Genomic DNA, 27,850 nt, shown 5'->3' on the forward strand with positions numbered 1-27,850 from the left:
TGGACCACAAGTAATTTTAGTCCAACTTTATGATGGAGATAATTTGGGTCTCAAACAAAATTTAGCATTAGTCTAAACAAAAATAAATTTACTGCACTCTCCTCTCCAAATAAACTTCAATTTCAGAGCCCTGTTCATTCTTATACTTATGGATAAAAAAATCATCCATATTTCACAAAGTGAAGCATTTCTCCATCTCTTAAAGTTACCTATCTTCCATTGTGATACCTTGTATCAGTGTTTGAATGCTTTTCATATGCAAAGATGAAGTTATAAGCAAAAAAGTTCAGAATTCCATTTGAAAGATGAACCACAAATAAATAGGATCAAGAGATATAACTGGAGAACACCTAAGGTATTCTATCATTTAAATGTGATTTTTAAAAATATTTTTTAATTCCCAGGGCAGAGATAATTTTATTGACACAAAATTTATTATAATCTGGCCAAGTTGAAGCTAATTAGATTCCCCAATCTCAGTGTTCCCTAGTATAGCAGTGTGGAATTTCCTGAGAAAGGTTAAAAGACTATGTTATCATGCATTCTAAATCAGAGATAGATTGTTTTTATAGTATATTGTGCTGTTCTAAATGATCCAAGTCCTTTATTGTTTGTACTGGAAAATTAATTAATAACTGACTATAAATAGGAAAGAAAATATATACACAGGAACTAGAGATGATATATTTTCATGTAATTGTATTTTCTATATTTTTATCACAGTGTCTTTACCAAAAATAAGCATAATATTTAATATCAGAGACATTTTGTGTAGTGAATTGATAGCTAGAATGTGGGTCAGAAGACCTAGACCCCTAGTCCAGCCTGTGCCACTAGCTAATAACATAACTAGGGTAAAGTCATTTAACAGATCTAGATTCCATTTAAGTTATCTATAAAACCATGTGGTTGGACTGCATGTTCTCTGAGGTTCTATCTGCTCTGAAATGGCATCATCCTATTAAATCATCTGACATCACAGTTAGTAGGAATTTAAGAATATCCCCAAAAGACCAAACCCTGTCAATGTATACAGTGTGTGTGTGTATGTAATCCATAAAGTGAGGAAAATAGAGATAAGATGAAAATTTCATTTCAAAGTAAAGTTATATATTTTGGCATTACTTAATACATTTGGTCCTTTAAATATAAAAGGTTGAAGTCAGTAAACTTTCAATAAATGACTACTACTTGCCCAGCACTGCAACAGGTATTGGTGACCTAAAGACAAACATCATACTTTTCCTCCTCTCAAGGAGCTTGCATTTTATAAGAAATATCATTTACATAGACAAATGAATGAAAAAAGATATACTAAATACAGAATAATTTCTGGTGAAGTGGGGATAGCATTAATAAATGAGGAGGGGATTGACCCAGTAGGAAATGGCAATCGAGTATTTCCTTGAAGAAAGCTAAGAATTCTGCATGGTAGAAGTGAGAAAGGAAGGTATTCTAGTTGTAAAGGATATAATGGGAGAAGTCCTAGAATAAGAGGTGAAGGGTCATGATCCTGGTTTAGCAAATAGATATATTGTTCTGGATTACAGAGGATATAAAGGACAGAAAGTACTGTAAACCCAGAGAAGTTGGTTAGAAAGAGATTGTGAAAGTTTCTATTTTAGACTCTGGAACTTTTTAATTGGGGATATGATTTGTTCAGACCTGTTCTTTAAGAGTATCAGCCTGACATTTGCGTGGAGGATGGATTGGATAAGGAAATGGTTAGAGCTAGTGAGACCAATTAGGAGACATTTCAGTAGCCTAATGGCCTATGCTCAGTTGTCCCCCTTGTCCTCTCTGTTGTATTTACCCATATTTTGTTCCAAGATATTTTTTTTCTCTTTAGGTTTCTGTGACTTTGTTCATTCTTCATTGTCTTCCTATCTACAGTATCTCTTGCTCTCAATTTTTTGATGAAGCATCACTCATGTTTCTTCCCTCAACTGTAGGGTGTACCACTAAGAGTCTCTCTCAGGCACTCTCTCTGTACTCTCAGTGATCTTTTCTGCTACCACCGGTTCACGAATCATTTATATGAAGTTAAGTTCCAGAATTATATATCCAAACATCATCTCTTTTCTGGGATTCAGTACACAATTTGCAGTTACCTATAGGACATTTCCACAGAGGTCTTATAGACAACTGCATGCAAATGAGTCCAAGAGTTATGCATCAAACCCAGTTTTAATTTTACCTCCTGAAATCTAGTGCTCCATAAGCCCCAAACTCTTTTCCTTCCCAATTTTTATTTATAGTACCAACATTCTTCCAGCCACACAGGTTTACAACCTTCGATTAATCCTTAATCTCTCATCCCACAGAGTTCAAGCCCTCATTAACTCTCTCTGAACTATAGCAATAGCATCCTGCCTCAATATTCCTGCTTCAAGTTTTTCCTCTCTTCAGTCTACCCTCCAAATGTGAAAATCTGACATGTCAATCTCCAACTCAATAAAATATGAAAGCTTCCCTATTACCTATACAGTGAAATACAAATTCCATTGTTTGGAATCTTGTCTTTTATAACTTGGCTCCAGCCTACCTTTGAATTCATTTTATACATTATTCCCCTTAGTATACTCTTTGGTGCAGCCGACCTAGTCTTATTTCTACTCCTAACACATGATATTTTGTTTGCCTAGAGTGTAGTGTTCCTTCACCTCCACCCCTTAGACTACCTAAATGTTTTAAAAGCTCAGATCAAATAATGCCTCTTCTGTGAGGTATTCTTTCATCTCCATTTGCTCTAGTATTCCCCCAAATTATTTTATACATACACACATGCATACATACATACACACATAAATACATATGTCTACATACAGAGATTATTTCTCTTCCTGAAACTTATTCAGAGAACATTTTTCATTTTTGTCCCTGTATCGCTGATGCATAGAAGTGTATAGCCTAATGCGAGTATGCTTGCCTGCTCTATTGATTGGTATAGGTGAGGAGCAATGAGAGCCTAGATTTGGAGAAAAGTGGATACATAGGAGAGATATTGTGGAAGAAAAATTGACAATATTTGGCAATGGATTTGAGTATAGGGGTGAATGAGAGGAAAGGGTTGAAGCCAATCCTGAGATGATGAATTGTGGTGACTAGAAGGATGCTGGTGCCCCCAGAAGACATAGGAAATCTAAGAAGAGAATTTTGGGAAAAATATGATAAATTCTGATTGGGAAATAATGATTTTGAGAGGCTTACTAGATATACAGTTGAAGATGACAAATAGACAATTGCTCACTGGAGTTTAGGAGAATTTAGGCCCAGATTTATAGTTTTGGGAGTCCATTAAATAGAAAACGTAATTGAATCCATGAGTTCATGAAAAGAGAGAATAGACCCCAGAATAGCACGGTGGAATAAACAAATCTACAGGGGGTAAGACAATAATTATTACTTTCAAAAAAACAAACAAACAAAGTGAGCATACAAGTAGGAAGAAAATAATGGAAAGAACAGTATGATGAAAACCCGGTGAGGAAAGAGCATTTAGGATGAGAATATTCTCAACAGGGGCAAATGCTTTGGAAATCTCAAAATTGATGATGGCTGAGGGAAAAAAAATCATCAAATTTTTCAATTAAGAGATTATCTCTGATATAAAACCTGTATAAAACCAGTTTAGTTGGGTGAGGAGACAGGACACCAGAATCCAAGGCATTGAGAAGTGAGAGGTGAGGGAGGGTAAAGAACAGAGTTTTGCATAATCAGTTTTCTTTTTCTATTAAAGAAATATGACTATGAAATAGAGGAAAGAAGCAAGGAGAATAGCTTGGGGACAGCATAAGATTAAGAGAAATATTTTGGTTTTGTTTTTAAGATTAGGGGAAATCTGTGCATTCCGGCAAAGAATCAACCAATGAGTAGCAAGAAATCAAACATTAGGGAAAGAGGAGGGGTGATCATGATCCAAGAAACAAGAGGCTAAATCTTTCAAAAGTATTTAAAAAAAACTTCTTGTGAATGTATTAAATAGTTTTGAATGAGGAATCATTTTGTTTATGGTAGCAGATATTGAGAGTCTTTGAAGGCCAGATGACATAGAAAAGTAGAAGTGCCAAGTCAGGAAGCGGTCTAAATTCTAAGACTATAATAGTATTAGTTAATGAATATGTAAAAGATCTTTTTTATTCCATATAGATACATATATTTTAAAATTATAGGAACTGTTCTAATGGGACTAGGGTGGGGGGAGGAATTCTTATACAGTAGAATGCATTAGGAAAAGGAATTGAGTTGATTGGGAGAGATAATTAGTGTTATCTTTTTCAACAATGAAAATAGATTTGGGACATTCAGAGCAATGTTTGGCCAATTAGTGCTTATACAGGTTTGTCAGCGTTAGGAGGAGATGAAAAGAAGGTTTTAGGGTATATAATACATGTAAAAATGCGAAATCATTTGGGCATCTGCAGAATCCTAAATACAGCACTTTTTTTTTCCTTTCCTTTTTTTTTTTTTTGAGGGGAGAAGGAAGCCAAGGGGTCAATGTAGATATGGTACTGCTGAAAACCAGATCAGAGAAATTATTGAGAAAACTTGGGAGTATAGGAGCTACCTGAAAAGAAATTAAAAATTGAGCAGTTAAAAAAAGTATAACAACAACATTAATGTTCACTGTTCCTATTTATATTATCATTATTGCTATTATTATTATTAAATGAATTACTTATTCTGCTTCTGTTTTTTCATTAGTGTGGGATTTCCCTTTTTCTTTGAAAGTTACAATTGCCTATGTGATTTAACAATTTTATGAGTTGCTGTAAACAAAACAATAAGCTGCTAGGTATCATAGTGTTTATATTACTGGACCTAGAGTAAGGAAGACCTGAATTGAAAAATTAGGAATTCATTGATATTTAATTAAATTCAGTGATATTTAATGTCCTTTCAGCTCTAAATATGTGAATCCCTGAACAAAAATTCCAACTTTTGGTAGATAGCACTTAACTTAAATTTAGATAATTTGGCCTCAGAAGGATAGTTGACCTCTTGACTGGTACAGAAAACCATTTCAGAATGGTAGAACCTGCCACAGATCCTTGTATTTTCTGAAGAGACCTTTAAGAATGCAGTGTTACTTCTTCCAGGATGATTCTGAATTAAGGATTTCATAAAAGATATGAGTAATTATATAATCAACTGATATAATAATAACAACAATAACCTCATGTTTATATAGCATTTTAAAGATTAAGAAGTACTTTCTTCAAAACAACTATTTGAGGTAGGTCATCTGTATTTGCCATTATACAGATGAGAAAACCAACTACTTTGTAGTTATCCTAGTAGTTCACAGATTCATTGTTTTTGAGATGGAAGGGAAGTTAGAATTTACCTAATCCAATTCCATCATTTTACCAATAAGGAAACTGAGTCTCATAGAGGTTCAGTGAGCTTCCTAAGGTTATATAGTTATATTTCCTTTATTTTCTCTGGAAAATAGTTAAATATTGACTACTTAGATAATCTTTATGGAAATATGACTTTTGTGACATTGATCAAGGCATTTAACCAACTAGAGCCTCAGTTTCCTCATCTAAAAAAATGATGTTGCTGAATTGAGTTTCCTTCCAGATCTAGATCTGTGATTCTTTGATATAAACAGGCATTTAGTTTTTAAACTCAGTATAAAACAAATTACTTTCAGTGATTCACTTCTCTATTAGATTTATTTATCTCAAATGAAAGTGATTTCTTTTAGAAAAATTCAACGTCATTTTAAACTATTTCCCTTTCCCCCATCATATCCAGGCTGGAGCCAATGTCCTGTTGCAGGATGTCAATGGGAATATACCACTAGATTATGCTGTGGAAGGAACAGAGTCAAGTTGTATTCTTTTGACCTATCTAGATGAAAATGGTAAGTTTACTTTTTCATTTCGATAATACATTGGTGCTTTTATATATAAACATGGTTCACCATCTTACTGAATTAGATAATTAAGAGAACCCTTCTTAAGGAGTTCTTTTTTGCTTTCACTGTAATTCATTATCAGTTTGTTCATGTGGGAAGATTCCCAAGCTGGATAAAGTAGTAGCAACCCAGAGGACTGACAATTGAATGATATTGTAACATTTGCAGGCCATAATTGTTGGGGCTGGGTTTGTAGATATAATTTTTTTTCCTTTGGGAGGGGAAAGGGCAAAGGAGGGCAAATTACATTTTGAACTAGTAAGAAAGTGAATTCCCAGTGGGGATCCCCTTAGGAAGTGGATAAGCCTTATATGAATTGTCTTAAGTTAGGGTAAACTGTGTTTCCAGCAGTCCATAATTCTCTATCTTATGACATCCTGGAATTCAGTTCAAAAGACTTCACCAAGTACCTTATGGCCTAATTCAATCCAAACCAATAAACATTTATTAAGGGCCTACTGTGTGCCAGGCACTATGCTAAGCACTGGACATACAATTAATAAAAAAGAAAAACAGTCCCTGCCCTCAGGGAGCGTACAATCTAAAGGGGGGGGGGGTGTGTGGCAACAAACAAAAGGAGGTAGAAAAGCAGGTGGGGGACAGCAGAGGGTACTTGGTATCTTGTTCTATGGAACTGAAATGAGGAAGAGCAGTGGATATAGACAGGTATGTCTCTAGTTTCTGCTATCTATAAAAGAGGGCATTGGAAGAAATTTGGTACTGTGCTCTCCAGCCATCTAATCAAAGTAGAGAGGAGGTTGGAGGTGGTATCAAACAAAACTTGAGTTAACAGCATGGTGGTGAATTAATAAATGATAAGTTTATCCTGGGAAGGACATCTTGTTTTACGAATATGTAACCAGGAAGAGCAACAGATACAAAGTGTAGTCATTGACGGGGCAATTCCTGACCCTCCAAATTTAGCAGCTTGCAAAAAATCAGATGTTTATATGCTACAATATGTACATAATATTCCAAATAAAATCTAAAATTTGAAAGTTAGAAGTTTTATGAAGTCTTGATACTTCATATGACACCAGATTTAGATTCAGTGAAACTAGTTTTCATGGTACAGACACAGCATATATTAAGCAACCGGTCAATCAACAAGAATATCTTTAGGACTTACTATGTGCCAAGCACTGTGCTAGGACCTGGGATGGAAAATCAAAAACCAAAAGCCAAAAAGTTCCTGCTTTCAAGGAACTTCCATTGGGCAAGTCAATGAATTTCTTTGGATTTTTTTTTTTAATTTGTGGTTGAATGTAAAATGGTAGAGGAAGTATAGCTATACTTAATGACCTCTAAGGGCCATCAACCTTAAGTCTAGTAATCATAGGACTTTTTGTGTGTTGCATCTTACATCTCTTCCCTCCTCCCAGACCCACCAATAGAAGGAGATGAAGATTTTTAATAATTGTATGTTTCTTGTTTCTATATAGGGTTCTTGGAAACATAACAACATATCCACCTCATTACTGACTTGTGCTTTTACCTCCTACACATTTTTTAAAGTTTTATTCTTTATTATCATTTTTATTAACCTTATTATATAAGGCTTATTTATTAAGATAATAAAGATTTGTACTTAGAGCATTTTAAAATATAGCCCAATTTAAGTCTAAGAGGAAGATAAGTACTATTACCCTCATTGAAAAAATGAGAAACCAGGGGGAAGCTAGATGGAGCAGTAGGTAAAGCACTAGGTTTGGATTCAGGAGGACCTGAGTTCAAAGCCAGCCTCAGACACTTGACACTTACCAGCTGTGTGACCTTGAGCAAGTCGCTTAACTCTCATTACCTTGCAAAAAAAAAAAAAGAAAAGAAAAAATAAAAAGAAAAGAAAAGAAAAGAAAAAAATGAAAAACAAATAGACTAAGGTTCTCTTTTGAAGGTCATTCAGTCAATTATTAAAAGAACAAGAAGTAGTTAAGACTCTTTGGCCAAACCTTGTACTGAATCCAATTTTTTCCTCTTTCTATAATTCATTAATTTTTCTTCCAATGTAATAAAATATAATTTGCTCTCTTTGCAAGCCTCCTTGCATCCTACCTCCTTGCAAATAGATTGCATTAATAAGAATGGGAATGAAGCTTGAAATTATTCAGATTTTACTCTTAGAACCTTAAAATTTGGCAGTTTGCAAATTTGTTCCTGTATCTTATAATGTTGAACTTGCATGAAGTATTTTGGTACTTTTAATTTCACAGTGTTAGTTACATAGTTTTCTCCTTACCCTTCCCTTCTGTCTTTTCTGCTGTTAATTATTCTTTGAAAAAAAGGAGTTTTCATTTGCCAATGTATTAAAATTAATTCATTAGTATGGCTATTTAATCTCATTGTGGGCTTGATCATATGGGCATCTTTGTTTCCCAGTTATTTAGAAGGTTATATTTGATAGGACAGTATAGTATTTTATTGTAGCAAAATCAATATTACATATTTTCCCAATATAACTTACCCAATAATGAAAATTAAGTGGTATTGTATTTTAAGGGTGTTTTTTGGGGGAGGGGGGATTAATGAAGGAAAAAAATGAGAGGGAAGTGCTGAAAATTAATGGTTAGGAGAAAATCAGTCACAACTCTGGCTGCCACAATCAATTTGTAAAATAAACATTTGCCAGAACAAATTCAGCCTCAGATATCTTTAATTTTTAATTTTGTTTATACCATTTGTCACCATTGTTGTAATGGTCTCTGCTGATACCATCCATCTGTTTCTTTCCTCTACCTAATTCACAATCTGTGCTCTGTTTATGTCAGCTCCCCTCCCACTTATCTGCATCATCTGGAGTTACTCTTTGCAAATTCTGTGTAATTGGATTTATGTTCTGGCCTTCTTATTGGTGCTTTTTTAGAGTGGATGCCTGTCTGTTTTGGCTGTGGGGGCAAGGACTCTTAGAACTTACAACCCTAAAGGAGATTTTTGTTTGTATTTAAATTTCATATTTCATTGCTGCCTAATAATTGTATTATCATACCTTTATTCTACTCTCGGGATTTTGCATTTCCCTGCTATATTTTTGGACTATATTATTGTGGTAGGGTCAGAGATAAATCTGGCAGGAGGCCAAAGAAAAGGTTGGTTACATGGAAAATCAGTGGTCACAGGTTCTATCTGATTGAGCTATTACAACTGCTAGACTGAATGAGCATGGGATGATCAATTAACCTTAGTTCATCTCCTGGGTGTCCTGATCTTTAATATGAGACAACCAAGGAGGCCTGCTTTGAACATTTGATGAATATTGCATTTCAAATGAAAGACAAACCACCTGGCCTCTGAGGAAAGCAATTGGTCGATAAGGTTGCCAGAAAAAGAAAGGATAATCCTGAATGATAGAGGCCATGGGAGGGGGTGGTGGGAAGCAACAGGACTAACCATGTCTGCCTTCTGCAGATTAAAGTGTCTGTTTGTTTTTGTTTGGTATTGCTTTTTTTTTTTTTAGCAGATTAGAAGATTATAAGTAAAAATAAAACTAAAACCTGGGTTTCTTCAAAGTATTATTAACTATGTATATATTCTTAAGAAATTGCTTCTGACATCTCAATTTAAAACAAAATAATTGCCATACCTTGTTGTTGTTGTTGTTGTGTTGTTATTTGTCCTTCATTCTTTTTTTTTAATTAATAAAGTATTTTATTTTTTTTCCATTACATGTAAAGATAGTTCTCAACCTTTGTTTATACAAGCTTTAAAATTTCAGATTTTTCTCCCTCTCTCCCCCCTCCCCTAGACAGCAGGTAATCTGATATAGGTTATATATATATATATATATATATATATATATATATATATATATACACACATAATAACATTAATCCTATTTCTGCATTAGTCATGTTATAAGAAAAAAAATCAGAGCAATAATGGAAAACCTCAAAATAGGAAAAAAACCAACAGCATCAAAAACAAAAGAAATAGTATGGTTCATTTAGCATCTATACTCTGCAGTTCTTTTTTTTTTTTTCCTGGATTTGGAGATCCTCTTCCACCACGAGTTCCCTGGAACTCTTCTGTGCCATTGCATTGGTGAGAAGAATATAGTCCATCACAGTAGATCAACACTCATTGTTGATGTTACTGTGTACAATGTTCTTCTAGTTCTGCTCATCTCACTCATCATCAGCCCACGCAAGACCCTCCAGGTTTCTCTGAACTCCTCCTGCTCATCGTTTCTTATAGCACAATAGTATTCCATTGTATTCATATACCACAACTTGTCCAGCCATTCCCCAATTGATGGGCATGCCCTCAACTTCCAATTCCTTGCTACCATGTAAAGAGCAGCTATAAATATTTTTGTACATGTGGGTCCCTTTCCCCCTTCCATGATCTCTTTGGGAAAAAGACCCAAAAGTGGTATTGCTGGGTCAAAGGGTATGCACAGCTTTATCGCCCTTTGGGCATAATTCCAAATTGCTCTCCAGAATGGTTGGATCAGTTCACAGCTCCACCAACAATGAATTAGTGTTCCAATTTTCCCACAGCTTCTCCAACATTTGTTATTTTCCTTTTTTGTCATTTTAGCCAATCTGATAGGTGTCAGGTGGTACCTCAGAGTTGTTTTAATTTGCATTTCTCTAATCATTAGAGATTTAGAGCATTTTTTCAAATGGGAATAGATAGCTTTGGTTTCTTCATCAGAAAACTGCCTGTTCATATTCTTTGACCATTTCTCAATTGGGAAATGACTTGGGTTCTTATAAATTTGATTTAGTTCCCTATATATTTTAGAGATGAGGCCTTTATCAGAAGTACTGGCCATAAAAATTGTTTCCCAGCTTTCAGCCTCCCTTCTAATTTTGGATGCATTGCTTCTGTTTGTACAAAATTTTTTTAATTTAATGTAATCAAAATCATCCACTTTGTATTTTATAATATACTCTATCTCTTGTTTGGTCAAAAACTGTTTTCCTTTCCAAAGATCTGATACGTAGACTAGTCCTTTCTCTCCTAATTTACCTATGGTATCACCTCTTACGTCTAAATCGTGTATCCATTTTGACCTTATTTTAGTATAAGGTGTAAGATGTTGGTCTATGCCTAATTTCTGCCATACTATCTTCCAGTTTTCCCAGCAGTTTTTGTCAAATACTGAGTTCCTATCCCAGAAGCTGGAGTCTTTGGGTTTATCAAACACTACATTACTAGTGTCATTTATTACTGCATTTCCTGAGCCTAGCCTATTCCATTGATCTACCACTCTATTTTTTAGCCAGTACCAGATAGTTTCGATGACTGCCACTTTATAGTAGAGCTCTAGGTTTGATACCGCTAAACCACCTTCCTGTGAATTTTTTTTCATTATTTCCCTGGATATTCTTCATTTTTTGTTTTTCCAGATTAATTTTGTTATTATTCCTTCTAGCTCTATAAAATAATTTCTAGGTAGTCTGATTGGTATGGTACTGAATAAGTAAATTAATTTAGGCAGTATTGTCATTTTTACTATATTAGCTCTGCCTATCCATGAGCAATTGATATCTTTCCAATTATTTAGATCTGATTTGATTTGTGTGAAGAGTGTTTGGTAGTTGTGTTCATAGAGTTCCTAGGTTTGTCTTGGCAAGTAGACTCCCAAGTATTTTATATTATCTACTGTTACTTTAAATGGAATTTCTCTTTCTATCTCTTGCTGCTGGACTTTGTTGGTCATGTATAGAAATGCTGATGATTTATGTGGATTTATTTTATATCCTGCTACTTTGCTAAAGTTGTTAATTGTTTCAAGTAATTTTTGAGTTGATTCTCGAGGATTCCTTAAGTATACCATCATATCATCTGCAAAGTGATAGTTTTGTTTCCTCCTTGCCAATTCTAATTCCTGTAATTCCTTTCTCTTCTCTGATTGCTAAAGCTAACATTTCTAGGACAATATTAAATAATAGGGGTGATAATGGACATCCCTGTTTCACCCCTGATCTTATTGGGAAGGCCTCTAATTTATCTCCATTGCATATAATACTTGCTGATGGCTTTAGGTAGATACTGTTTATTATTTTAAGGAAAGTTCCCCCTTTTCCTAGACTCTCCAGGGTTTTTATTAGGAATGGGTGTTGTATTTTGTCAAAAGTTTTCTCTGCATCTATTGAGATAATCATATGATTTTGGTTGGTTTTCTTATTGATGTGGTTGATTATGTTAATAGTTTTCCTAATGTTGAACCAGCCCTGCATTCCTGGTATAAATCCCACCTGGTCATAGTGTATAATCCTGGTGATCACTTGCTGTAATCTCCTTGCTAATATCTTATTTAAGATTTTAGCATCAATATTCATTAGGGAAATTGGTCTATAATTTTCTTTCTCTGTTTTTGCTTTGCCTAGTTTTGGTATCACCACCATATTTGTGTCATAAAACGAATTGGGTAGAACTCCTTCTTCACCTATTTTTCCAAATAATTTGTATAATATTGGAATTAATTGTTCATTAAATGTTTGGTAAAATTTACCCGTAAACCCATCTGACCCTGGGGATTTTTTCTTAGGGAGTTCATTAATGGCTTGTTCAATTTCTTTTTCTAATATGGGTTTATTTAAGGATTTTATTTCTTCTTCAGTTAACCTGGGCAGTTTGTATTTTTGTAAATATTCACCCATTTCATTTAGATTGTCAAATTTATTGGCATACAGTTGGGCAAAATAATTCGTAATTATTGATTTAATTTCCACTTCATTGGTGGTAACATCCCCTTTTTCATTTTTGATACTGGTAATTTGGTTTTCTTCTTTCTTTTTTTAATCAAATTAACCAATATTTTATTGGTTTTTTCATAAAACCAGCTCTTAGTTTTATTGATTAATTCTATAGTTTTTTTGCTTTCAATCTTATTAATTTCTCCTTTGATTTTCAGGACCTCTACTTTTGTATCTAATTGGGGATTTCTAATTTGTTCTTTTTCTAGCTTTTTAAGTTGCATGCCCAATTCATTAATCTCCTCTTTCTCTTTTTTATTCATCTAAGCATTTAGAGCTATAAATTTTCCCCTAAGCACTGCTTTGGCTGCATCCCATAGATTTTGGTATGTTGTCTCATTATTGTCATTTTCTTGGATATAGTTATCAATTGTTTCTATGATTTCTTGTTTGGCCCATTCATTCTTTAGAATGAAATTATTTTAGTTTCCAATCAATTTTCATTCTACTTTTCCCTGGCTCTTTCTTACATGTAATTTTTATTGCATCATGATCTGAAAAGGATGCATTTACTATTTCTGCCTTTCTACATTTAACTATGATGTTTTTGTGCCCTAATACATGGTCAATTTTTGAAAATGTGCCATGTACTGCTGAGAAAAAAGTATATTCCTTTCTATCCCCATTCAATTTTCTCCAGACATCTATCATGTCTAACTTTTCTAGTAATCTATTCACCTCTTTCACTTCTTTCTTATTTATTTTTTGGCTAGATTTATCTAATTCTGAGAGGGGGAGATTCAGATCCCCCACTAGTATAGTATTACTGTCTAATTCCTCTTGTAACTCATTTAACTTCTCCTTTAAGAACTTGGATGCTATACCACTTGGTGCATACATATTCAATATTGATATTACTTCATTATCTATAGTACCTTTAAACAAGATGTAATTTCCTTCCTTATCTCTTTTAATGAGATCTATTTTTGCCTGTGCTTTGTCTGAGGTAAGGATTGCTACCCCTGCTTTTTTTTACTTTGGCTGAAGCATAATATATTCTACTCCAGCCTTTTACTTTTACTCTGTGTGTATCTCTCTGCTTCAAATGTGTTTCTTGTAAACAACATATTGTAGGATTCTGGTTTTTAATCCACTCTGCAATTCACTTCCGTTTTATAGCAGAGTTCATCCCATTCACATTCACAGTTATTATTACTGACTGTCTATTCCCCTCCATTCTATTTACCCCCTTTGTACTTCCCCCCCTTCTTTCACCCTATTCCTCCTCACCGACATTTTACTTCTTACCCCTGCCTCCCCCAATCTGCCCTCCCTTTTTTTCACCCCCCTCTCTTTTCTTTACCCTTTTCTCCCTTGCTTTTGTCCTCACTTCTATCAGTCCCCCCCTTTCCCTTCCCCTTTTGATTCCCTAAAGAATGAGTTAAGTTTCTTTATCCCTATGAACATATATGTTATTCCCTCTTTGAATCAAATCTAATGAGAATAGGGTTGAAACAATGTTCACCCCTCCTTTCTTTCCCTCTATTGTAATAGGTTTTTTTCACCTCTTCATATGATATAATTCATCCCCTTCCACCTCCCCTTTCCTCTCCTCCCCATAGACTCCCTTTTTAACCCCTTAAAATTTTTTTTGTATCATCACATCAAAGACAATTTATATTTATACCCTCTGTGTAAAGTCCTTCTCTCTGCCCAAATACATTTACAGTTCTTAAGAGTTATGAGTATGGGGGCAGCTAGGTGGTGCAGTGAATAGAGCATCAGCTCTGGACTCATGAGTACCTGAGTTCAAATCTGGCCTCAGACACTTAACACACTTACTAGCTGTGTGACCCTGGGCAAGTCATTAACCCCAATTGCCTCACTAAAAAAAAAAAGAGTTATGAGTATTATCTTCCCATGTAGGGATATAAACAGTTTAACCTAATAGGGTAACCTTTTTTTTTTTTCTCCCCCTCTGTTTACCTTTTTAAACTTCTCTTTAGTCTTGTATGTTGAGATCAAATTTTCTATTCAGTTCTGGTCTTTTCACCAGGAAAGATTGAAAGTCCCCAATGTCATTAAATGTCCATCTTTTCCCCTGAAAGAAAATGCACATTTTTGCTGGGTAATAGATTCTTGGCTGCAATCCAAGCTCCTTTGTTTTCTGGAATATCATATTCCAAGCCTTGTGGTCCTTTAATGTTGAAGCTGCCAGGTCCTGAGCAATCCTGACTGTGGCTCCATGATATTTAAATTGCTTCTTTCTGGCTGCTTGGAGTATTTTCTCCTTCACCTGATAATTCTGGAATTTGGCTACAATATTCCTTGGAGTTTTCCTTTTCGGGTCTCTTTCAGGAGGTGATCAGTGGATTCTTTCAATGATGATTTTATCCTCTGATTCTATGATATCAGGGCAGTTCTCCTTAATAATTTCCTGGAATATGGTGTCTAGATTCTTTTTCTGGTCATGGCTTTCAGGCAGTCCAATGATTCTCAAATTGTCTCTCCTTGATCTGTTTTCCAGATCAGTTGTCTTTCCAATGAGATATTTCACATTTTCTTCTATTTTTTCATTTTTTTGTTTCTGTTTGACTGATTCCTGGTGTCTCATGGATTCCTTATTTTCCAGCTGTCCCACTTTAATTTTTAAGGCATTGTTTTCTTCAGTGAGATTATGCACCTTTTTTTCCATTTGGCCAAGTGAATTTTTTAAGGCAGTGTTTTCTTCAATGAGATTATGCACCTTTTTTTCCATTTGGCCAAATGAATTTTTTAAGGCTTTGTTTTTTTCAGTGAAATTATGTGCTTCCTTTTCCAAGCTGCTGATTCTTTTTTCATAGTTTTCTTGTTTTGCTTTCATTTCTCTCCCCATTTTTTCTTCTACCTCTTTCAATTGATTTTTTTTTTTTTAGTGAGGCAATTGGGGTTAAGTGACTTGCCCAGGGTCACACAGCTAGTAAGTGTTAAGTGTCTGAGGTCGGATTTGAACTCAGGTACTCCTGACTCCAGGGCCGGTGCTCTATCCACTGTGCCACCTAGCTGCCCCTCAATTGATTTTTAAAATCTTTTTTGAGCTCCTCCAGGAAGGCTTTTTGCTCCTGAGGCCAATTCCCTTTCCCTTGTGAGGCTTCACATGTAGGCAATTTGAGGGTATTGTCCTCATCTGAGTTTGCATTAGCTTCTTCCCTATTGATACAGAAGCTCTCAATGGAGAGGGATCTTTTTTGCTTCTTACTCATTATTGCAGCTTATTTATTTATTTTTTAAGTTGAGGTCTGTTCTTGGGGCACCAGAGTCCCTGTTTTGGGCTTCGTGTGCAGGTGTATAGGTGCTGTGTGACCAGCTTTTTACTCTGAGGCCTTTATGGTGTGTGGAGATCCCCCGCCCTGCACTTCCTGTCTGGGTGCGCTTGGCCAGCCAGGCACCCGCTCCTGGCGTCCGTTGCCCCCTGACCCGTTCGTCGCCCTCCCAGCCGGTGCAGGTAGCTTTTTCCACTGTCCTTCTTGGCCACCAGATTTTTGAACCAGGTTCCAGGGGCCTCAGTTGTTCGGCTGTGGCCCGCAGCTCCTGCTGACTTGCCCTGACCCCCTTGGTGCTGGGTTGCTGCCCTGCGCTGGGCCTCCCTTTTGCCCGAGTCAGACCGACCTTTTCCTGAAGTCTTCTAAATTATCTCTGGTTGGAGGACTGTGTCTCTCTGTCCCTTTGCAGGTTCTGTAGTTTCAGAATCCGTGCAGAAGCTTCATTTAATATTCTTTTTGAGGTAACAGAAGGAGACCTCAGGCAGTTTGCTGCTTCCTCTCGGCCATCTTGGCTCCGCTCTTCATTCTTTTTTTATTTTATTTTGTTTTGTTTTGTTTTGTTTTCTTTTTTTTTTCTTTTTTGCAGGGCTATGGGGGTTAAGTGACTTGCCCAGCCAGGGTCACACAGCTAGTAAGTGTCAAGTGTCTGAGGCCGGATTTGAACTCAGGTACTCCTGAATCTAGGGCCGGTGCTTTATCTACTGCACCACCTAACTGCCCCCCCCCCCTTCATCCTTGAATAGGACCATGACATATGTCATGACTTTCAATGATTGGATTTATGTGAGGAAGGGCTATGCAAAGTCAACAACCTCACACTTTCCTCTAGAGCCATCTGGGTCCAGTGGCAAGATATATTATCAGGATGACTGGAGATGATCACAGATGTTTAAGCCAATTGGGGTAAAGTGATTTGCCCAGGGTCACACAGCTAGTAAGTTTCTGAGGTGAGATTTGAACTTAAGTGCTCCCAACTTCAGGGCCAGTTCTCTAGCCATTGTGCCATGTAGCTGCCCCTAAGTGTTATACCTATCACTGTACTAAATATTGTATAACAGTCAAAAGACTAAGACTCTTGGTTAAGACTTTACATGGAATTGTGAGGAAAAAAATATATGTACAAATGGAAGCATTAAGGGGGAAATTGGAGGGTTTATTTCAATTTTGAATTGATTCATACAAATGTAAGAGGTCTATTTGTTGAAAGAGACTGAGATCAGTGTGGACTAGAGTCCTCAGAGAAGGTTTCACATAGGGAGACATCATTAAACCCTGAAGTTAGTGCTTAGTTAGATAAAGTATTTCAAGTGCAGAGATAGGAATGAACATGGTATATGCAGCAGACTGTGTGTGTGTGTGTGTGTGTAGGGGGGGGGGGGGTAGGGAATGAAAAGAATGACCTGGCTGTAATAGTACAGTAAGAAGGGCATTGAATCAGCACTCAGAAGATGTAGATCTCAATCCTACCTGTTAGTACTGATGTGATCTTGCCAAGTCACTTTATTTCCTTGGACCTCCATTTGCCTAACTGTAAAATGATGGCATCGGGATATATGACTTCTATGGTCATTTTCAGCTCTACATCTGTTGTTCAATGAATAGAGTTTTAGGAAGAAATGAAATTTAGTAAGGAAGATAGGACCAGAATGTTGAGGGCTCTTTTAGGAAAAAAGTTTGAATTTAATGCAGAAAGGTTTTTAAAATGCTTTAAAAGAGGAAAGTGAATGTTGGAATTGTTATTTCAAAAAGAATAAGTTAGTGGAAATGCACAGGATGGGTTAATGAGCAAAGAAAATTGAAGAAAAGAAAATTAGTTCAAACAATATTGCAATGATACAAAGTGATGAAGGTGTGCTGGGGTGATAAGTTTTAGAATGGATAAGAATGTGTAAAATCTAAAAAAATTTTTTCAAAGAGGAAAAAATATATATAAGACAATGATTGGTTATGCCTGAGGATCAAAGGAGAACAATTAATTAAGGATGAATACAAATCCCTAATTCTGGATGAGTGGAAAAATAATGGTGTTATTCACAGAAATAAATAATTAATAAATTGAGAGAAGATCTTGTGGTATCCTTATAATTTCAACTTTAAACATGATTTTTATTTGTGGAAAAAATTTATGTATGTAAAGTTATTTTTGGTCCCTAAAAACACATAAAGGTATTTTATATCTTCTTTTATTTCTGAAAGAAAAAAAATAGAAGAAATATATTGTGACAATTAAAAACAAGAGAGGCATGGTATCTGGGTAATTGAATCATTCTATTAATATGGCTGGTGAGTTATTAATAAAATGAGGTCTATGGCCATCACTCTCAGGCCAAAGACCTTCTCCATCAGTAAGGTTCTTCAGCTTATCTAGACAAAAGCTTTCTTTTGTGGGTTTGGCTTGGGCTGAGCCTAGATGGAGAGATTTTATCTCTCAAGGAATCTCTCAAGGAGAAATTGACTTTTTGGAGTGGGGGGGAGGAGAGTAAGAATTAAGGGGAGGTCACTGAGTCTCCCAACATATCAATTAATGATTTCTCACAATATACTGCAATCTACATATGCATTCTTCCCTCCTTTCCTGGGGCAATGAGAGTTAAGTGACTTGCCTAGGGTCACACAGCTAGTAAGTGTCAAGTGTCTGTGGCCAGATTTGAACTCAGATCCTCCTGAATCCAGGGCTGGTACTTTATTCATTATGCCACCTACCTGCCCCCATACATATACATTCGATGCCAAATTATTTTATTGTTTCAACTACTTAGCTTAGTAAAATATTGAGCTCTGCCATTGGCTTGAGCACCCACTGCCTATGTAACCACCATTTGTTAGGATCAGTGATTAGCACTCCCCTCTGCATTTAACCTCTTAACACTGATCAGCTTGTATAGGAGAATATTTGCTGCAAAGGTATAGCCAGAACAAATATGCAAATATGCCTGCCCAACACCTCTTAAGCATAATCTCTTCTACATTATAGAGGTCTCTGGAAGTATAGTCTTTTTTTTTTTTTTAAGTGAGGCAATTGGTTTAAGTGACTTGCCCAGGGTCACACAGCTAATAAGTGTTAAGTGTCTGAGTCCGGATTTGAACTCAGTACTCCGGATTCCAGGGCCGATGCTCTATCCACTGCACCACCTAGTTGCCCCTGGAAGTATGCTCTTAAAATTTAGCTTGGTTGTTATTTGACATTGGCCCTACCAATTTCATGCCCAAATGTGGTCCATCTGCTAGATGAACTCCTTTTCTTAACTGTAGTCAAGTTCATATTTGTTTTTCAGGACATCAGTGCTACTCAGGCTTCAACACCCAAACTTTTTTTTTTTCCATAGAGCACTTTAAAGTGTTCTATCTGCAATGCACTCTACTCATCTTCATTGGGCTGTACCAGTGCACACAGCATTTTACACATACTAGGTGCCCACAAACTAGTTGCTGAATTGAATTTTATGGAATATGATCGAGCCTCACAACAAAATGGTAGCATTAAGCACATTTTGCAGATGAGGAAACCAAGGCTCTAAAGGGTATCTGAAGACTTGTCTATGATCACTATGCTAGGAAGGGTCACTCAGGATTTAAGTCCTGGTGTTCCTGACTCCCAGTTCTCTATTGGCCACTGGGGTAAATTGTAACACTCAAGAACAGCTTCATCACTTTGGGGGCAATGTTGGTTCTGGGATCCCGGAGGACTGGAAGAATGGGCCGACATGCTGTGAATGTCTCCACTTCCTCCATATCAATGTTCTTAACCTCATTTATATCATAGACCCCTGGAGCCATCTGGTGAAGCTGACAGATGCCTCTCAGAATAATGTTGGGGTTTTTTGTTTGTTTGTTTTGTTTTGTTTTGGTTTGATTTTTTTTGTGTGGGGCAATGAAGGTTAAGTGACTTGCCCAGGGTCATACAGCTAGTAAGTGTCAAGTGTCTGAGGTCGAATTTGAATTCAGGTCCTCCTGAATCCAGGGCGAGTGCTTTATCCACTGTGCCACCAGTGGGTTTTTTTTTGTACTTCCATCTGTCTTCAGATCCCGTCAGTTCTTTCTCTGTAGATGGATTGCATTTTTATAAGTCCTTCAGAGTTGTCTTGGATCATTGAATTGCTGAAAATAACTAAGTCATTCACAGTAAATCCTCTTACAATATTGCTGTTATTTGGTAAGTAGTACATTTCACTTTTTATCAGCTCATGTAAGTTTTTCTAGGTTTTTCTGATAGCATCCTGCTCATCTATTTTTTTTTTAATAGTAAACTACATTTATTTGGTACTATAAAGGGACATTTCCTTGTAAAACACCCATGAGGTTGATTATTGCAATGACAATGATAGCTAACATTTATATAGTATCTTATACCTGACAAAGAATTTTCTTCATAATAGCCCAGCAAAGTACCACCACCACCATGATCACCACCATCATCATACTCATCTTACATTGCTTTTGCCTCTGCTTCAGCTTTTTCTTCCAGTTACTATTGCTAAAGGTGTTTCCCTCGATCCTATTCTCTCCTCATGAAATTTTTTCTATTTTCTATCTTCTTTTATCCTATTCCTCCTCAAACTTGTTTTGCTTCTGACTGGCCCCTCCCCCATTCTGCCCTCCTTTCTTTCACCCTTCCCCCCTTATCCCATTCCACTCCTAATTTCCTGCAGAGTTTAATAGATTACTCCACCCAATTGGGTGTGTATATTATTTCCTCTTTGAGCCAATTCTGATAAGAGTAAGGCTCATTCACTCCCCTCCTCCCCCACCCATCTTCCCCTCCTCTCCATAAGGTTTTTCTTGCTTCTTTTATGTGAGATACTTTACTGTATTCCATCTCTTCCTTTCCCTTTCTCCCAGTGTAATACTCTGTAAAGAATTAATTGTTATTTGAGGTTTTTATGCCTTAGCGTGCACTGGCCTGGAGCTCCTCAAACCACACAGTGCTCCACCGCAATGGCTACAACCCGTGGGTGGAGCACTGTGGTTTGCAGAGCCCCAGGCCAGTGTGCTCTGAGGCATAAAAACCTCAAATAAGGGGCAGCTAGGTGGCACAGTGGATAGAGCACCAGCCCTGGATTCAGGAGGACCTGAGTTCAAATCCGGCTTCAGACACTTTACACACTTTCTAGCTGTGTGACCCTAGGCAAGTCACTTAATCCCAATTGCCTCAGAAAAAAAACAAAACAAAACAAAACAAAAACCCCTCAAATAACAATTAATTCTTTACAACTCTCACCCATTAATTTGATTTTGAAGATGTCATCATGAGGCAGATAGGTGACACAGTGGGCAAAGCACCCACCCTGTACCAGGAGGACCATAACCCAAATCCAGCCTCAGACACAAGACACTCACCAGCTGTTCGACCCTGGGCTTGCCACCCCACCCTGAGTGCCCCACAAAAATAATGATAAACAAAAATAAATACTTTACAGATATCACCCCTTCACAATCAATTCCTGCCTGTGTCTTCTTTCTAAATTTATACCTTTCAGCTACTCTAATACTTAGAAAGTTCTTATGAGTTAGAAGTATCATCTTCCCATATAAGAATGTAAACAGTTTAAACTTTTAACTTTCCTCATGATTTCTTTTTCCTGTTTACATTTTTATGCTTTTCTAGAGTCTTGTATTTGAAAGTCAAATTTTCTATTTAGTTCAGATCTTTTCTTCATGAATGCCTGAAAGTCCTCTTTTTTCATTGAAGTCCCATTTTTACACCCATAAGATTATAATCAGTTTTGCTGGGTAGGTGATTTTTGGTTGTAATCGCAATTCCTTTGCCCTCCAGAATATAATATTCCATGCATGGCCTCCGATCCTTTAATGTAGAAGCTGACAGATCCTGTGTGATCCTTACTGTGGTACCACAGTACTTGAATTGTTTCTTTCTGGCTGCTTACAATATTTTCTTCTTGACCTGGGAGCTCTGGAATTTGACTATAATATTCCTGGAAGTTTTCATTTTTGGATCTCTTTCAGGAAGTGATCAGTGGAATTTTTCAATTTCTATTTTACCTTCTGCTTCTAGAATATCAGGGCATTTTTCCATGACAATGTTTTACAAGATGATATCTAAGCTCTTTTTTTGATCGTGGTTTTCATGTAGTCCAAAAATTTCCAAATTATCTCTCCTGGATCTATTTTCCAAGAGCTGTTTTTCCAAGGACATATTTCACATTGCCCTCTATTTTTTTTATTCATTTGAATTAGCTTTATTGTGTCTTGATTTCTCATAGTCATTAGCTTCCATTTGTTCAATCCTAATTCTTAAGCAATTATTTTCTTCAGAGAACTTTTCCATTTGACTTTTCAAGCTGTTCACTTTTTTTTTCATGACTTTCCTGCATCACTCCCATTTCTCTTTCCATTTTTTTCTCTATCTCTCTTACTTTTCTCTCTACCTCTCTTACTTATCTTCAATGTCCTTTTTGAGTGCTTCTATGGCCTGAGACCCATTAATATCTTTGTTGGAAGCTTTGGATGAAGTAGCTTTGACTTTGTTATCTTCTTCTGAGGGTATATTTTGATTTTTCTTGTCACCAAACAAACTTTCTATGTTCCACATCTTTTTCTGACTGCTCATCTTGCCAGGCTATTTCTTTTAACTTATTCCTAAAGTGGGGTCCTGCTTCCAGGCTGCACTGTCCCAAGCTTCAAGGGGTCCCATGTGGTATGATTTAAGGAGATGCATATTCTGCACTAACCTGGCCTGAGTTCTGGTCTGAAAATAACCACAGGTCTACTGCTCTTTAACCTGGAAACAAAAAACATCTGTTTCACTGTGGTTCCAAGCTCCAGGTGAGCCTGTGACCCTCTCCCACATGGGCCCACCACTCAAGCCTGCTTCCTGTTTCCCAGAAGGGGTAAAACACCCTAGTTCCACCTCAGCACCAGCAGAGACTCTTGTAATCTCCCCTGGCCAACTGCTCATTCCTCTCATCAGACCATGAGCTTAATTCCAAAAGAATCCACTACTGTAGCCAATTCAGAGGCTCCAGGGGTCTCTTTCTCTTTTGCAGCCTGCCTGGGGCTGAATCTGCACACAGCCACAGGGCTGTGCTTCACTCTCAGCATGGTACAATAGACCTTTCCTGCCAACCTTTTAAGCTGTCTTTGACTGGAAAATGATCACAAACCATCCTTTTGTGGGTTCTGCTGCTCCAGGAATTGTCTTATGGCATTATTTGGAGGTTTTTGCTGTGATTGTGTGAGGAGCTCTGAGAAGTTACTGCATTTCTTCCACCATCTTGGCTCTACCTTGCAACACCCTATCTTAATCCTGATTCCTGGTTTCTTAAATCTTACTCTGATTTGGAGTCTCTAGTGTTTTCTCTCTACATCATAAGCTAAGTCATCACCATCATCTCACAGGAAAAAATGAGGTAAAATGTCAGTACTTTTTGATTACTTCCACAATGTCTAAAAGAGCCTCTTCTTCAACCTGTGATTAGCTGACCAGAACCAGATAGAGAATGTCAGTGCATGCTCCACAATTTTCCTCTTTAGGATGTCTCCTTTATATATAATTATAATTCTCCCTGAAGGATCTTGCTAGTGTAGTCCACATGGATTTGCCATTGGAGGAACTCTTGGCAGGAACCAAATTTCTATTACACTAGCATTCTCAAAAGTTAGTATTCCTCAGTGGATAGAGAGCCCTCCTCAGGTTCAGTAGAATTCTGGATTTTAGTCCTATGTCTGATACATATTTTCTGTGTGACCTTAGACAAGTTATTTAATCTATTGACATTTCAGGTAACTCTCAAAGACTACAAACTCCTGGTGGCAGTTTACATGATGAGAGAGTTGGGACCAATTTTTAATTGGAGAGTATTAGCTAAGCAGCTTGCCAAAATATTAGGGCAAGGAAGGAGACCAGCAGCCTCCCTCAAAACAGAACAGGATTTATTTTAACAAGAACGAACTTAAAAAAAAAATACAAACAGGATCAGTAGGATCAAGGGAAAGGAAATAAAATGGAAATAAAATTATACAACCTGAAAAAATACCACCGACCAGGAATAAGCTGAGAATACACAGCCCCGCTCCTGTTGCCTTCCAGCTTCCAGCTAGAATTCCAGACAAAAAAAAAAAACAACCCTCCTCCTGTCTTCCAGCACCCCCACATAGTCCCCAGACAATTGGATGGCCACTCTGACAGTCACATGACTGCCCTCACTAGGCTTATAATCATTATAATTTTGCCAGGCCCATGTAGGCATCAGCGAGTGGTGATGATGTAAGGTGCCAGTGCCATGGCAACAGCTACAACCAGTGGGTGGAATACCATGTGGTTTGCGGAGCCCCAGGCCAGTGTGTGTTGAGGCATAAAATCCTCAAATAACAATTAATTCTTTACAAGAGAAAGTCTCCACAATGGAAATTCCTTATATCAATGAAATCATATGTCTAGTTTTTTTTTTAACCTATTATGATAAATGTAAAAATTTAGCCAGTAAGTCTTATAACAATTGATTCATAAAATGCCTTGATAACTTGATTAGTTTGTTGAGTTGACCAAGGAAGGAAACATTTCATTTCTTATGACTTCATTTCTGTGAGAGTTAGCTAGCTGGGCTAGTAGATAGAGCACTTGGCTAGAGGCAAGAAGACCTATGCTCAAATCTGGCCTCACAAATTTACTAGCTGCATGACCCTGGCAAGTCACTTATCCTCTGTCTACATCAATTTCTTCAACTATAAATGAGGATAATGATTGCACCTACCTCTCAGAGGGGTTGTAAGGATCAAATGAAAAAATATTTGTAAAGGTCTTAGCACAGTGTCTAATAGGGGCTTTAAACTCATGAAAGAGAGGACATGAAGCCCCAAATATGATACCAATGGATGGAAGAATGGAATTTTGTACCACTAATAGCATGGGTAATTTAAAACATAGTAAAATTGAGATGGGGAGAAAATTAAGATTACAACCAGGAAGGTCACAATAATAATGAACTTATTTTTTCTCCTTATAGCCTCCCTCCTTCCAAATTGTCCTATTTATGTCAAAAACATCACCATCCTTTCATGATTTCAGGTTTAACATCTTAGCAGCATCCTCAGCTTCTCAATCTCATCACCCTACATATCCAATTAATTGCTAACTCCTGCTTATTCTGCCTTCACATTTCTCCTATTTGACCACACTCTCTTGACATGTACTATTACCACTGTTCAGGCCATTATCACATCTCCCCTAGGTTATTGCAACGACTTCCTAATTGGTCTTCCTGTCTTAAATCTCTTTCCCATTCCAGTCGATCCTACTTACTGCTGCCAAAGTAAAATTCCTTAAATGAAGATCTAACTATGAGACGACCTTATTCAACTAACTCAAATGGTTTTGTATTACCTCTGGAATAAAATATAAGCAATTTAGCTATTAAAACCCTATCCAATTTTGCCCATCCTGTCTTTCCAGCTTGTTAGATACCATTGTCCTATGCTCTGTGCACTAGCCAAAGTGACATTGTCCATGTTCCTACATGTGAGACTCCTTTCTTTATTTCCATTCCATCTGCACTGGCACATGGATATTTATAGAGGACAAACTGCTCAATGAGTCTCCAAAATATGGAAATAACTAGGTTTTTTTGTACTACCTCTTGTATTCAGTTTTACAAAAAGAGAAATTCCATTTTATACTTATGCCTTTCTTATAATTTCTTATTTAAATTTGTCAATCTTATTTTAGTAACTAAGTTTTAAACACATTTAAAAATTATGTCCTAGGTGACAAATAAGAGTTATTTTCTGACAACCCTATAAGCTATTGCATAATGTATTTTGCAACATTAGAAAAATTACTAAAAAATGATCAAACTTTGGAATGGAGAATACATTACCTTCATCTACTAAGAATCAGTTTAAAAATATTTGAGAAAAATGTGCATGAATCAAGAAGAAGAAATATACATCAAAATTTTAGACAACTATTCCAGCTCATGAATTTTAGATGAGAACACAATTATGATTTTTGACTTTAATATATATTTCAAAAATGTCCATTAAGGAATAAATCTAGTTTTTGAAATAACAAATGGTGATTGTCCAGCCCTAATACATGTCAAGATATTTTGTTTTTTTTTTCTTATTTCCCCCAAAAAGAATAGACTTTAAAACATACTGTATTCGATAAGTGAAACCATTTAAGTGACCATACATATCTTTTATTCTATTTCATTCTTCCTTTCTCCATATTACTAATAGAAAGGAGTTTAAAATACCTTCAGTGTGATATACATATCCATTTTTTAAAAGTTTCCCATGATTGCTTGAATGAAGTATGAAGGTATTCTTTTATGTGTAATTTTGATGAATGACTTTCTTGCCATTGCACCCAGGGTATTCATTATGTAGTTATACATACACACAAAAAAAAAAAAAGTATGCATTTTTTTTCATGAAAGTATGCTTTTTTTTTTTTTTTAGTGAGGCTATTGGGGTTAAGTAACTCGCCCAGGGTCACACAGCTAGTAAGTGTTAAGTGTCTGAGGTCGGATTTGAACACAGGTACTCCTGACTCCAAGGCCAGTGCTCTATCCACTGCGCCACCTAGCTGCTGGAAAGTATGCATTTTTAAAGTTTATTTCTAATTTCCTTGACAACAGTTATCTTTTATAATTTTGTAGGGAGCAAATACGGTATCTTTATACTATGTTCTACTTAGGGGTTTTAATGAAATTATTTTGTTATTCAATTTTTGCTATCAATGCTTTCAATGGTATAGGATCCTCCCAGGTGAGGAAACTCCCCCTACCAATGTAAGTCGATAGCATCTATGCACTTGGAGAATTGCCTAATTCATTGAAAAATTAAGTCATTTACCCAGCATTATACAGCCTATCAGAGGTAGAAATTGAACAGAGGTGTTCCTCCTCTTAAGGACACATTCACCACATTAACCTACCCAATTAATTTAAAACGAAACCAACAAATATATATTAGACATTTACTAGACATAACATCATGCTAAGTACCAAATAGACAACAAAAATGAGAGTTTACTTCAAAAGAATATTCAGTATCCTTGGGGAATAATAACACATCTGACAATATTTAAAATAACTATAGGCATTGTCAATAACATAAGAAAACAACAGCAGAGATGTTATAAAGCAGTAGCTATTTAATTCATGGATACATAAAATGTTGGGTTTCTTTGTTTGTTTGGTAGCCAGTGATTAGAGAAATTATTTGTTTTTCTTGCTACTTGAAAGATATTTTTTCTATCTCTTTCTCTTTTTTTTTTTTTTAAACAGGGGTGGATCTGACGTCCCTTCACCAGATAAAGCTTCAGAAACCAATGAGTATGTTGAATGATACAAAACAACTCTTATTATCAGGAGGAAATGTAAATGAGAAAAATGATGAAGGTGTTACACTTGTAAGTTGAAATATTTTACTCAGATATATTATTTAATCAATAGTTGAATCCAACAGGCATTAATAAAATGCCTTGTACACCCAAAGCACCAGGCTAGAAGCACTGTGGATATAAAAACAAACAAAAACATAATCCCTGTCTTCAAGAAACTTATGGTTTAATTGAGTGTGTATGATGAGCAAGCATCGAAGAATGATACAAGATAGAATAATACAGAATTAAAGAAGAGACTTAGAGAAACTGTCAAAAGAAATCAGGAAGGGTAGAAATAAATTTCAAAATGGAAAACTAGAGAAAACTTCATGGGAGAGAGGTAGTATGTGAGCCAGGTCTGAAATTAACAGAAATTTCAACATGAGGCAAAGTACTCCAGGCTGAGTTATGGACTATATAAATGCTTGCACTTGAGAGAATGCCCCAAAGGATCAGGAAATCACTTATATAAATCCAGTTAGCTGGAATGTGAATATGTGAAAAGCAGAGTGAAATAAGAATGAATGCATAGTTAGGTTGGGATCAGATTGTGGAGGGCTTGAAATGGCAAGGTAATGATTTTGACTTTTATAGCAATAGGAAGCTACGGAATGTAAGGGGTATTGTTATGATC

At 36.3% G+C, this 27,850-nt stretch overlaps 1 protein-coding gene across 1 annotated transcript in view; it reads left to right on the plus strand.

The window, feature by feature from the left end:
* Positions 1–27,850, plus strand: part of MYO16 (myosin XVI) — a 746,727-nt gene that overhangs the window by 184,787 nt on the left and 534,090 nt on the right. The window contains 2 exon segments of the mRNA XM_043997806.1: positions 5,764–5,872; positions 27,119–27,243. Coding sequence (XP_043853741.1) covers positions 5,764–5,872; positions 27,119–27,243 — 234 coding nt within the window.

The sequence above is a fragment of the Dromiciops gliroides genome, chromosome 3 (genome assembly GCF_019393635.1).
Source record: "Dromiciops gliroides isolate mDroGli1 chromosome 3, mDroGli1.pri, whole genome shotgun sequence".
Classification (NCBI taxonomy): Eukaryota; Metazoa; Chordata; class Mammalia; order Microbiotheria; family Microbiotheriidae; genus Dromiciops; species Dromiciops gliroides.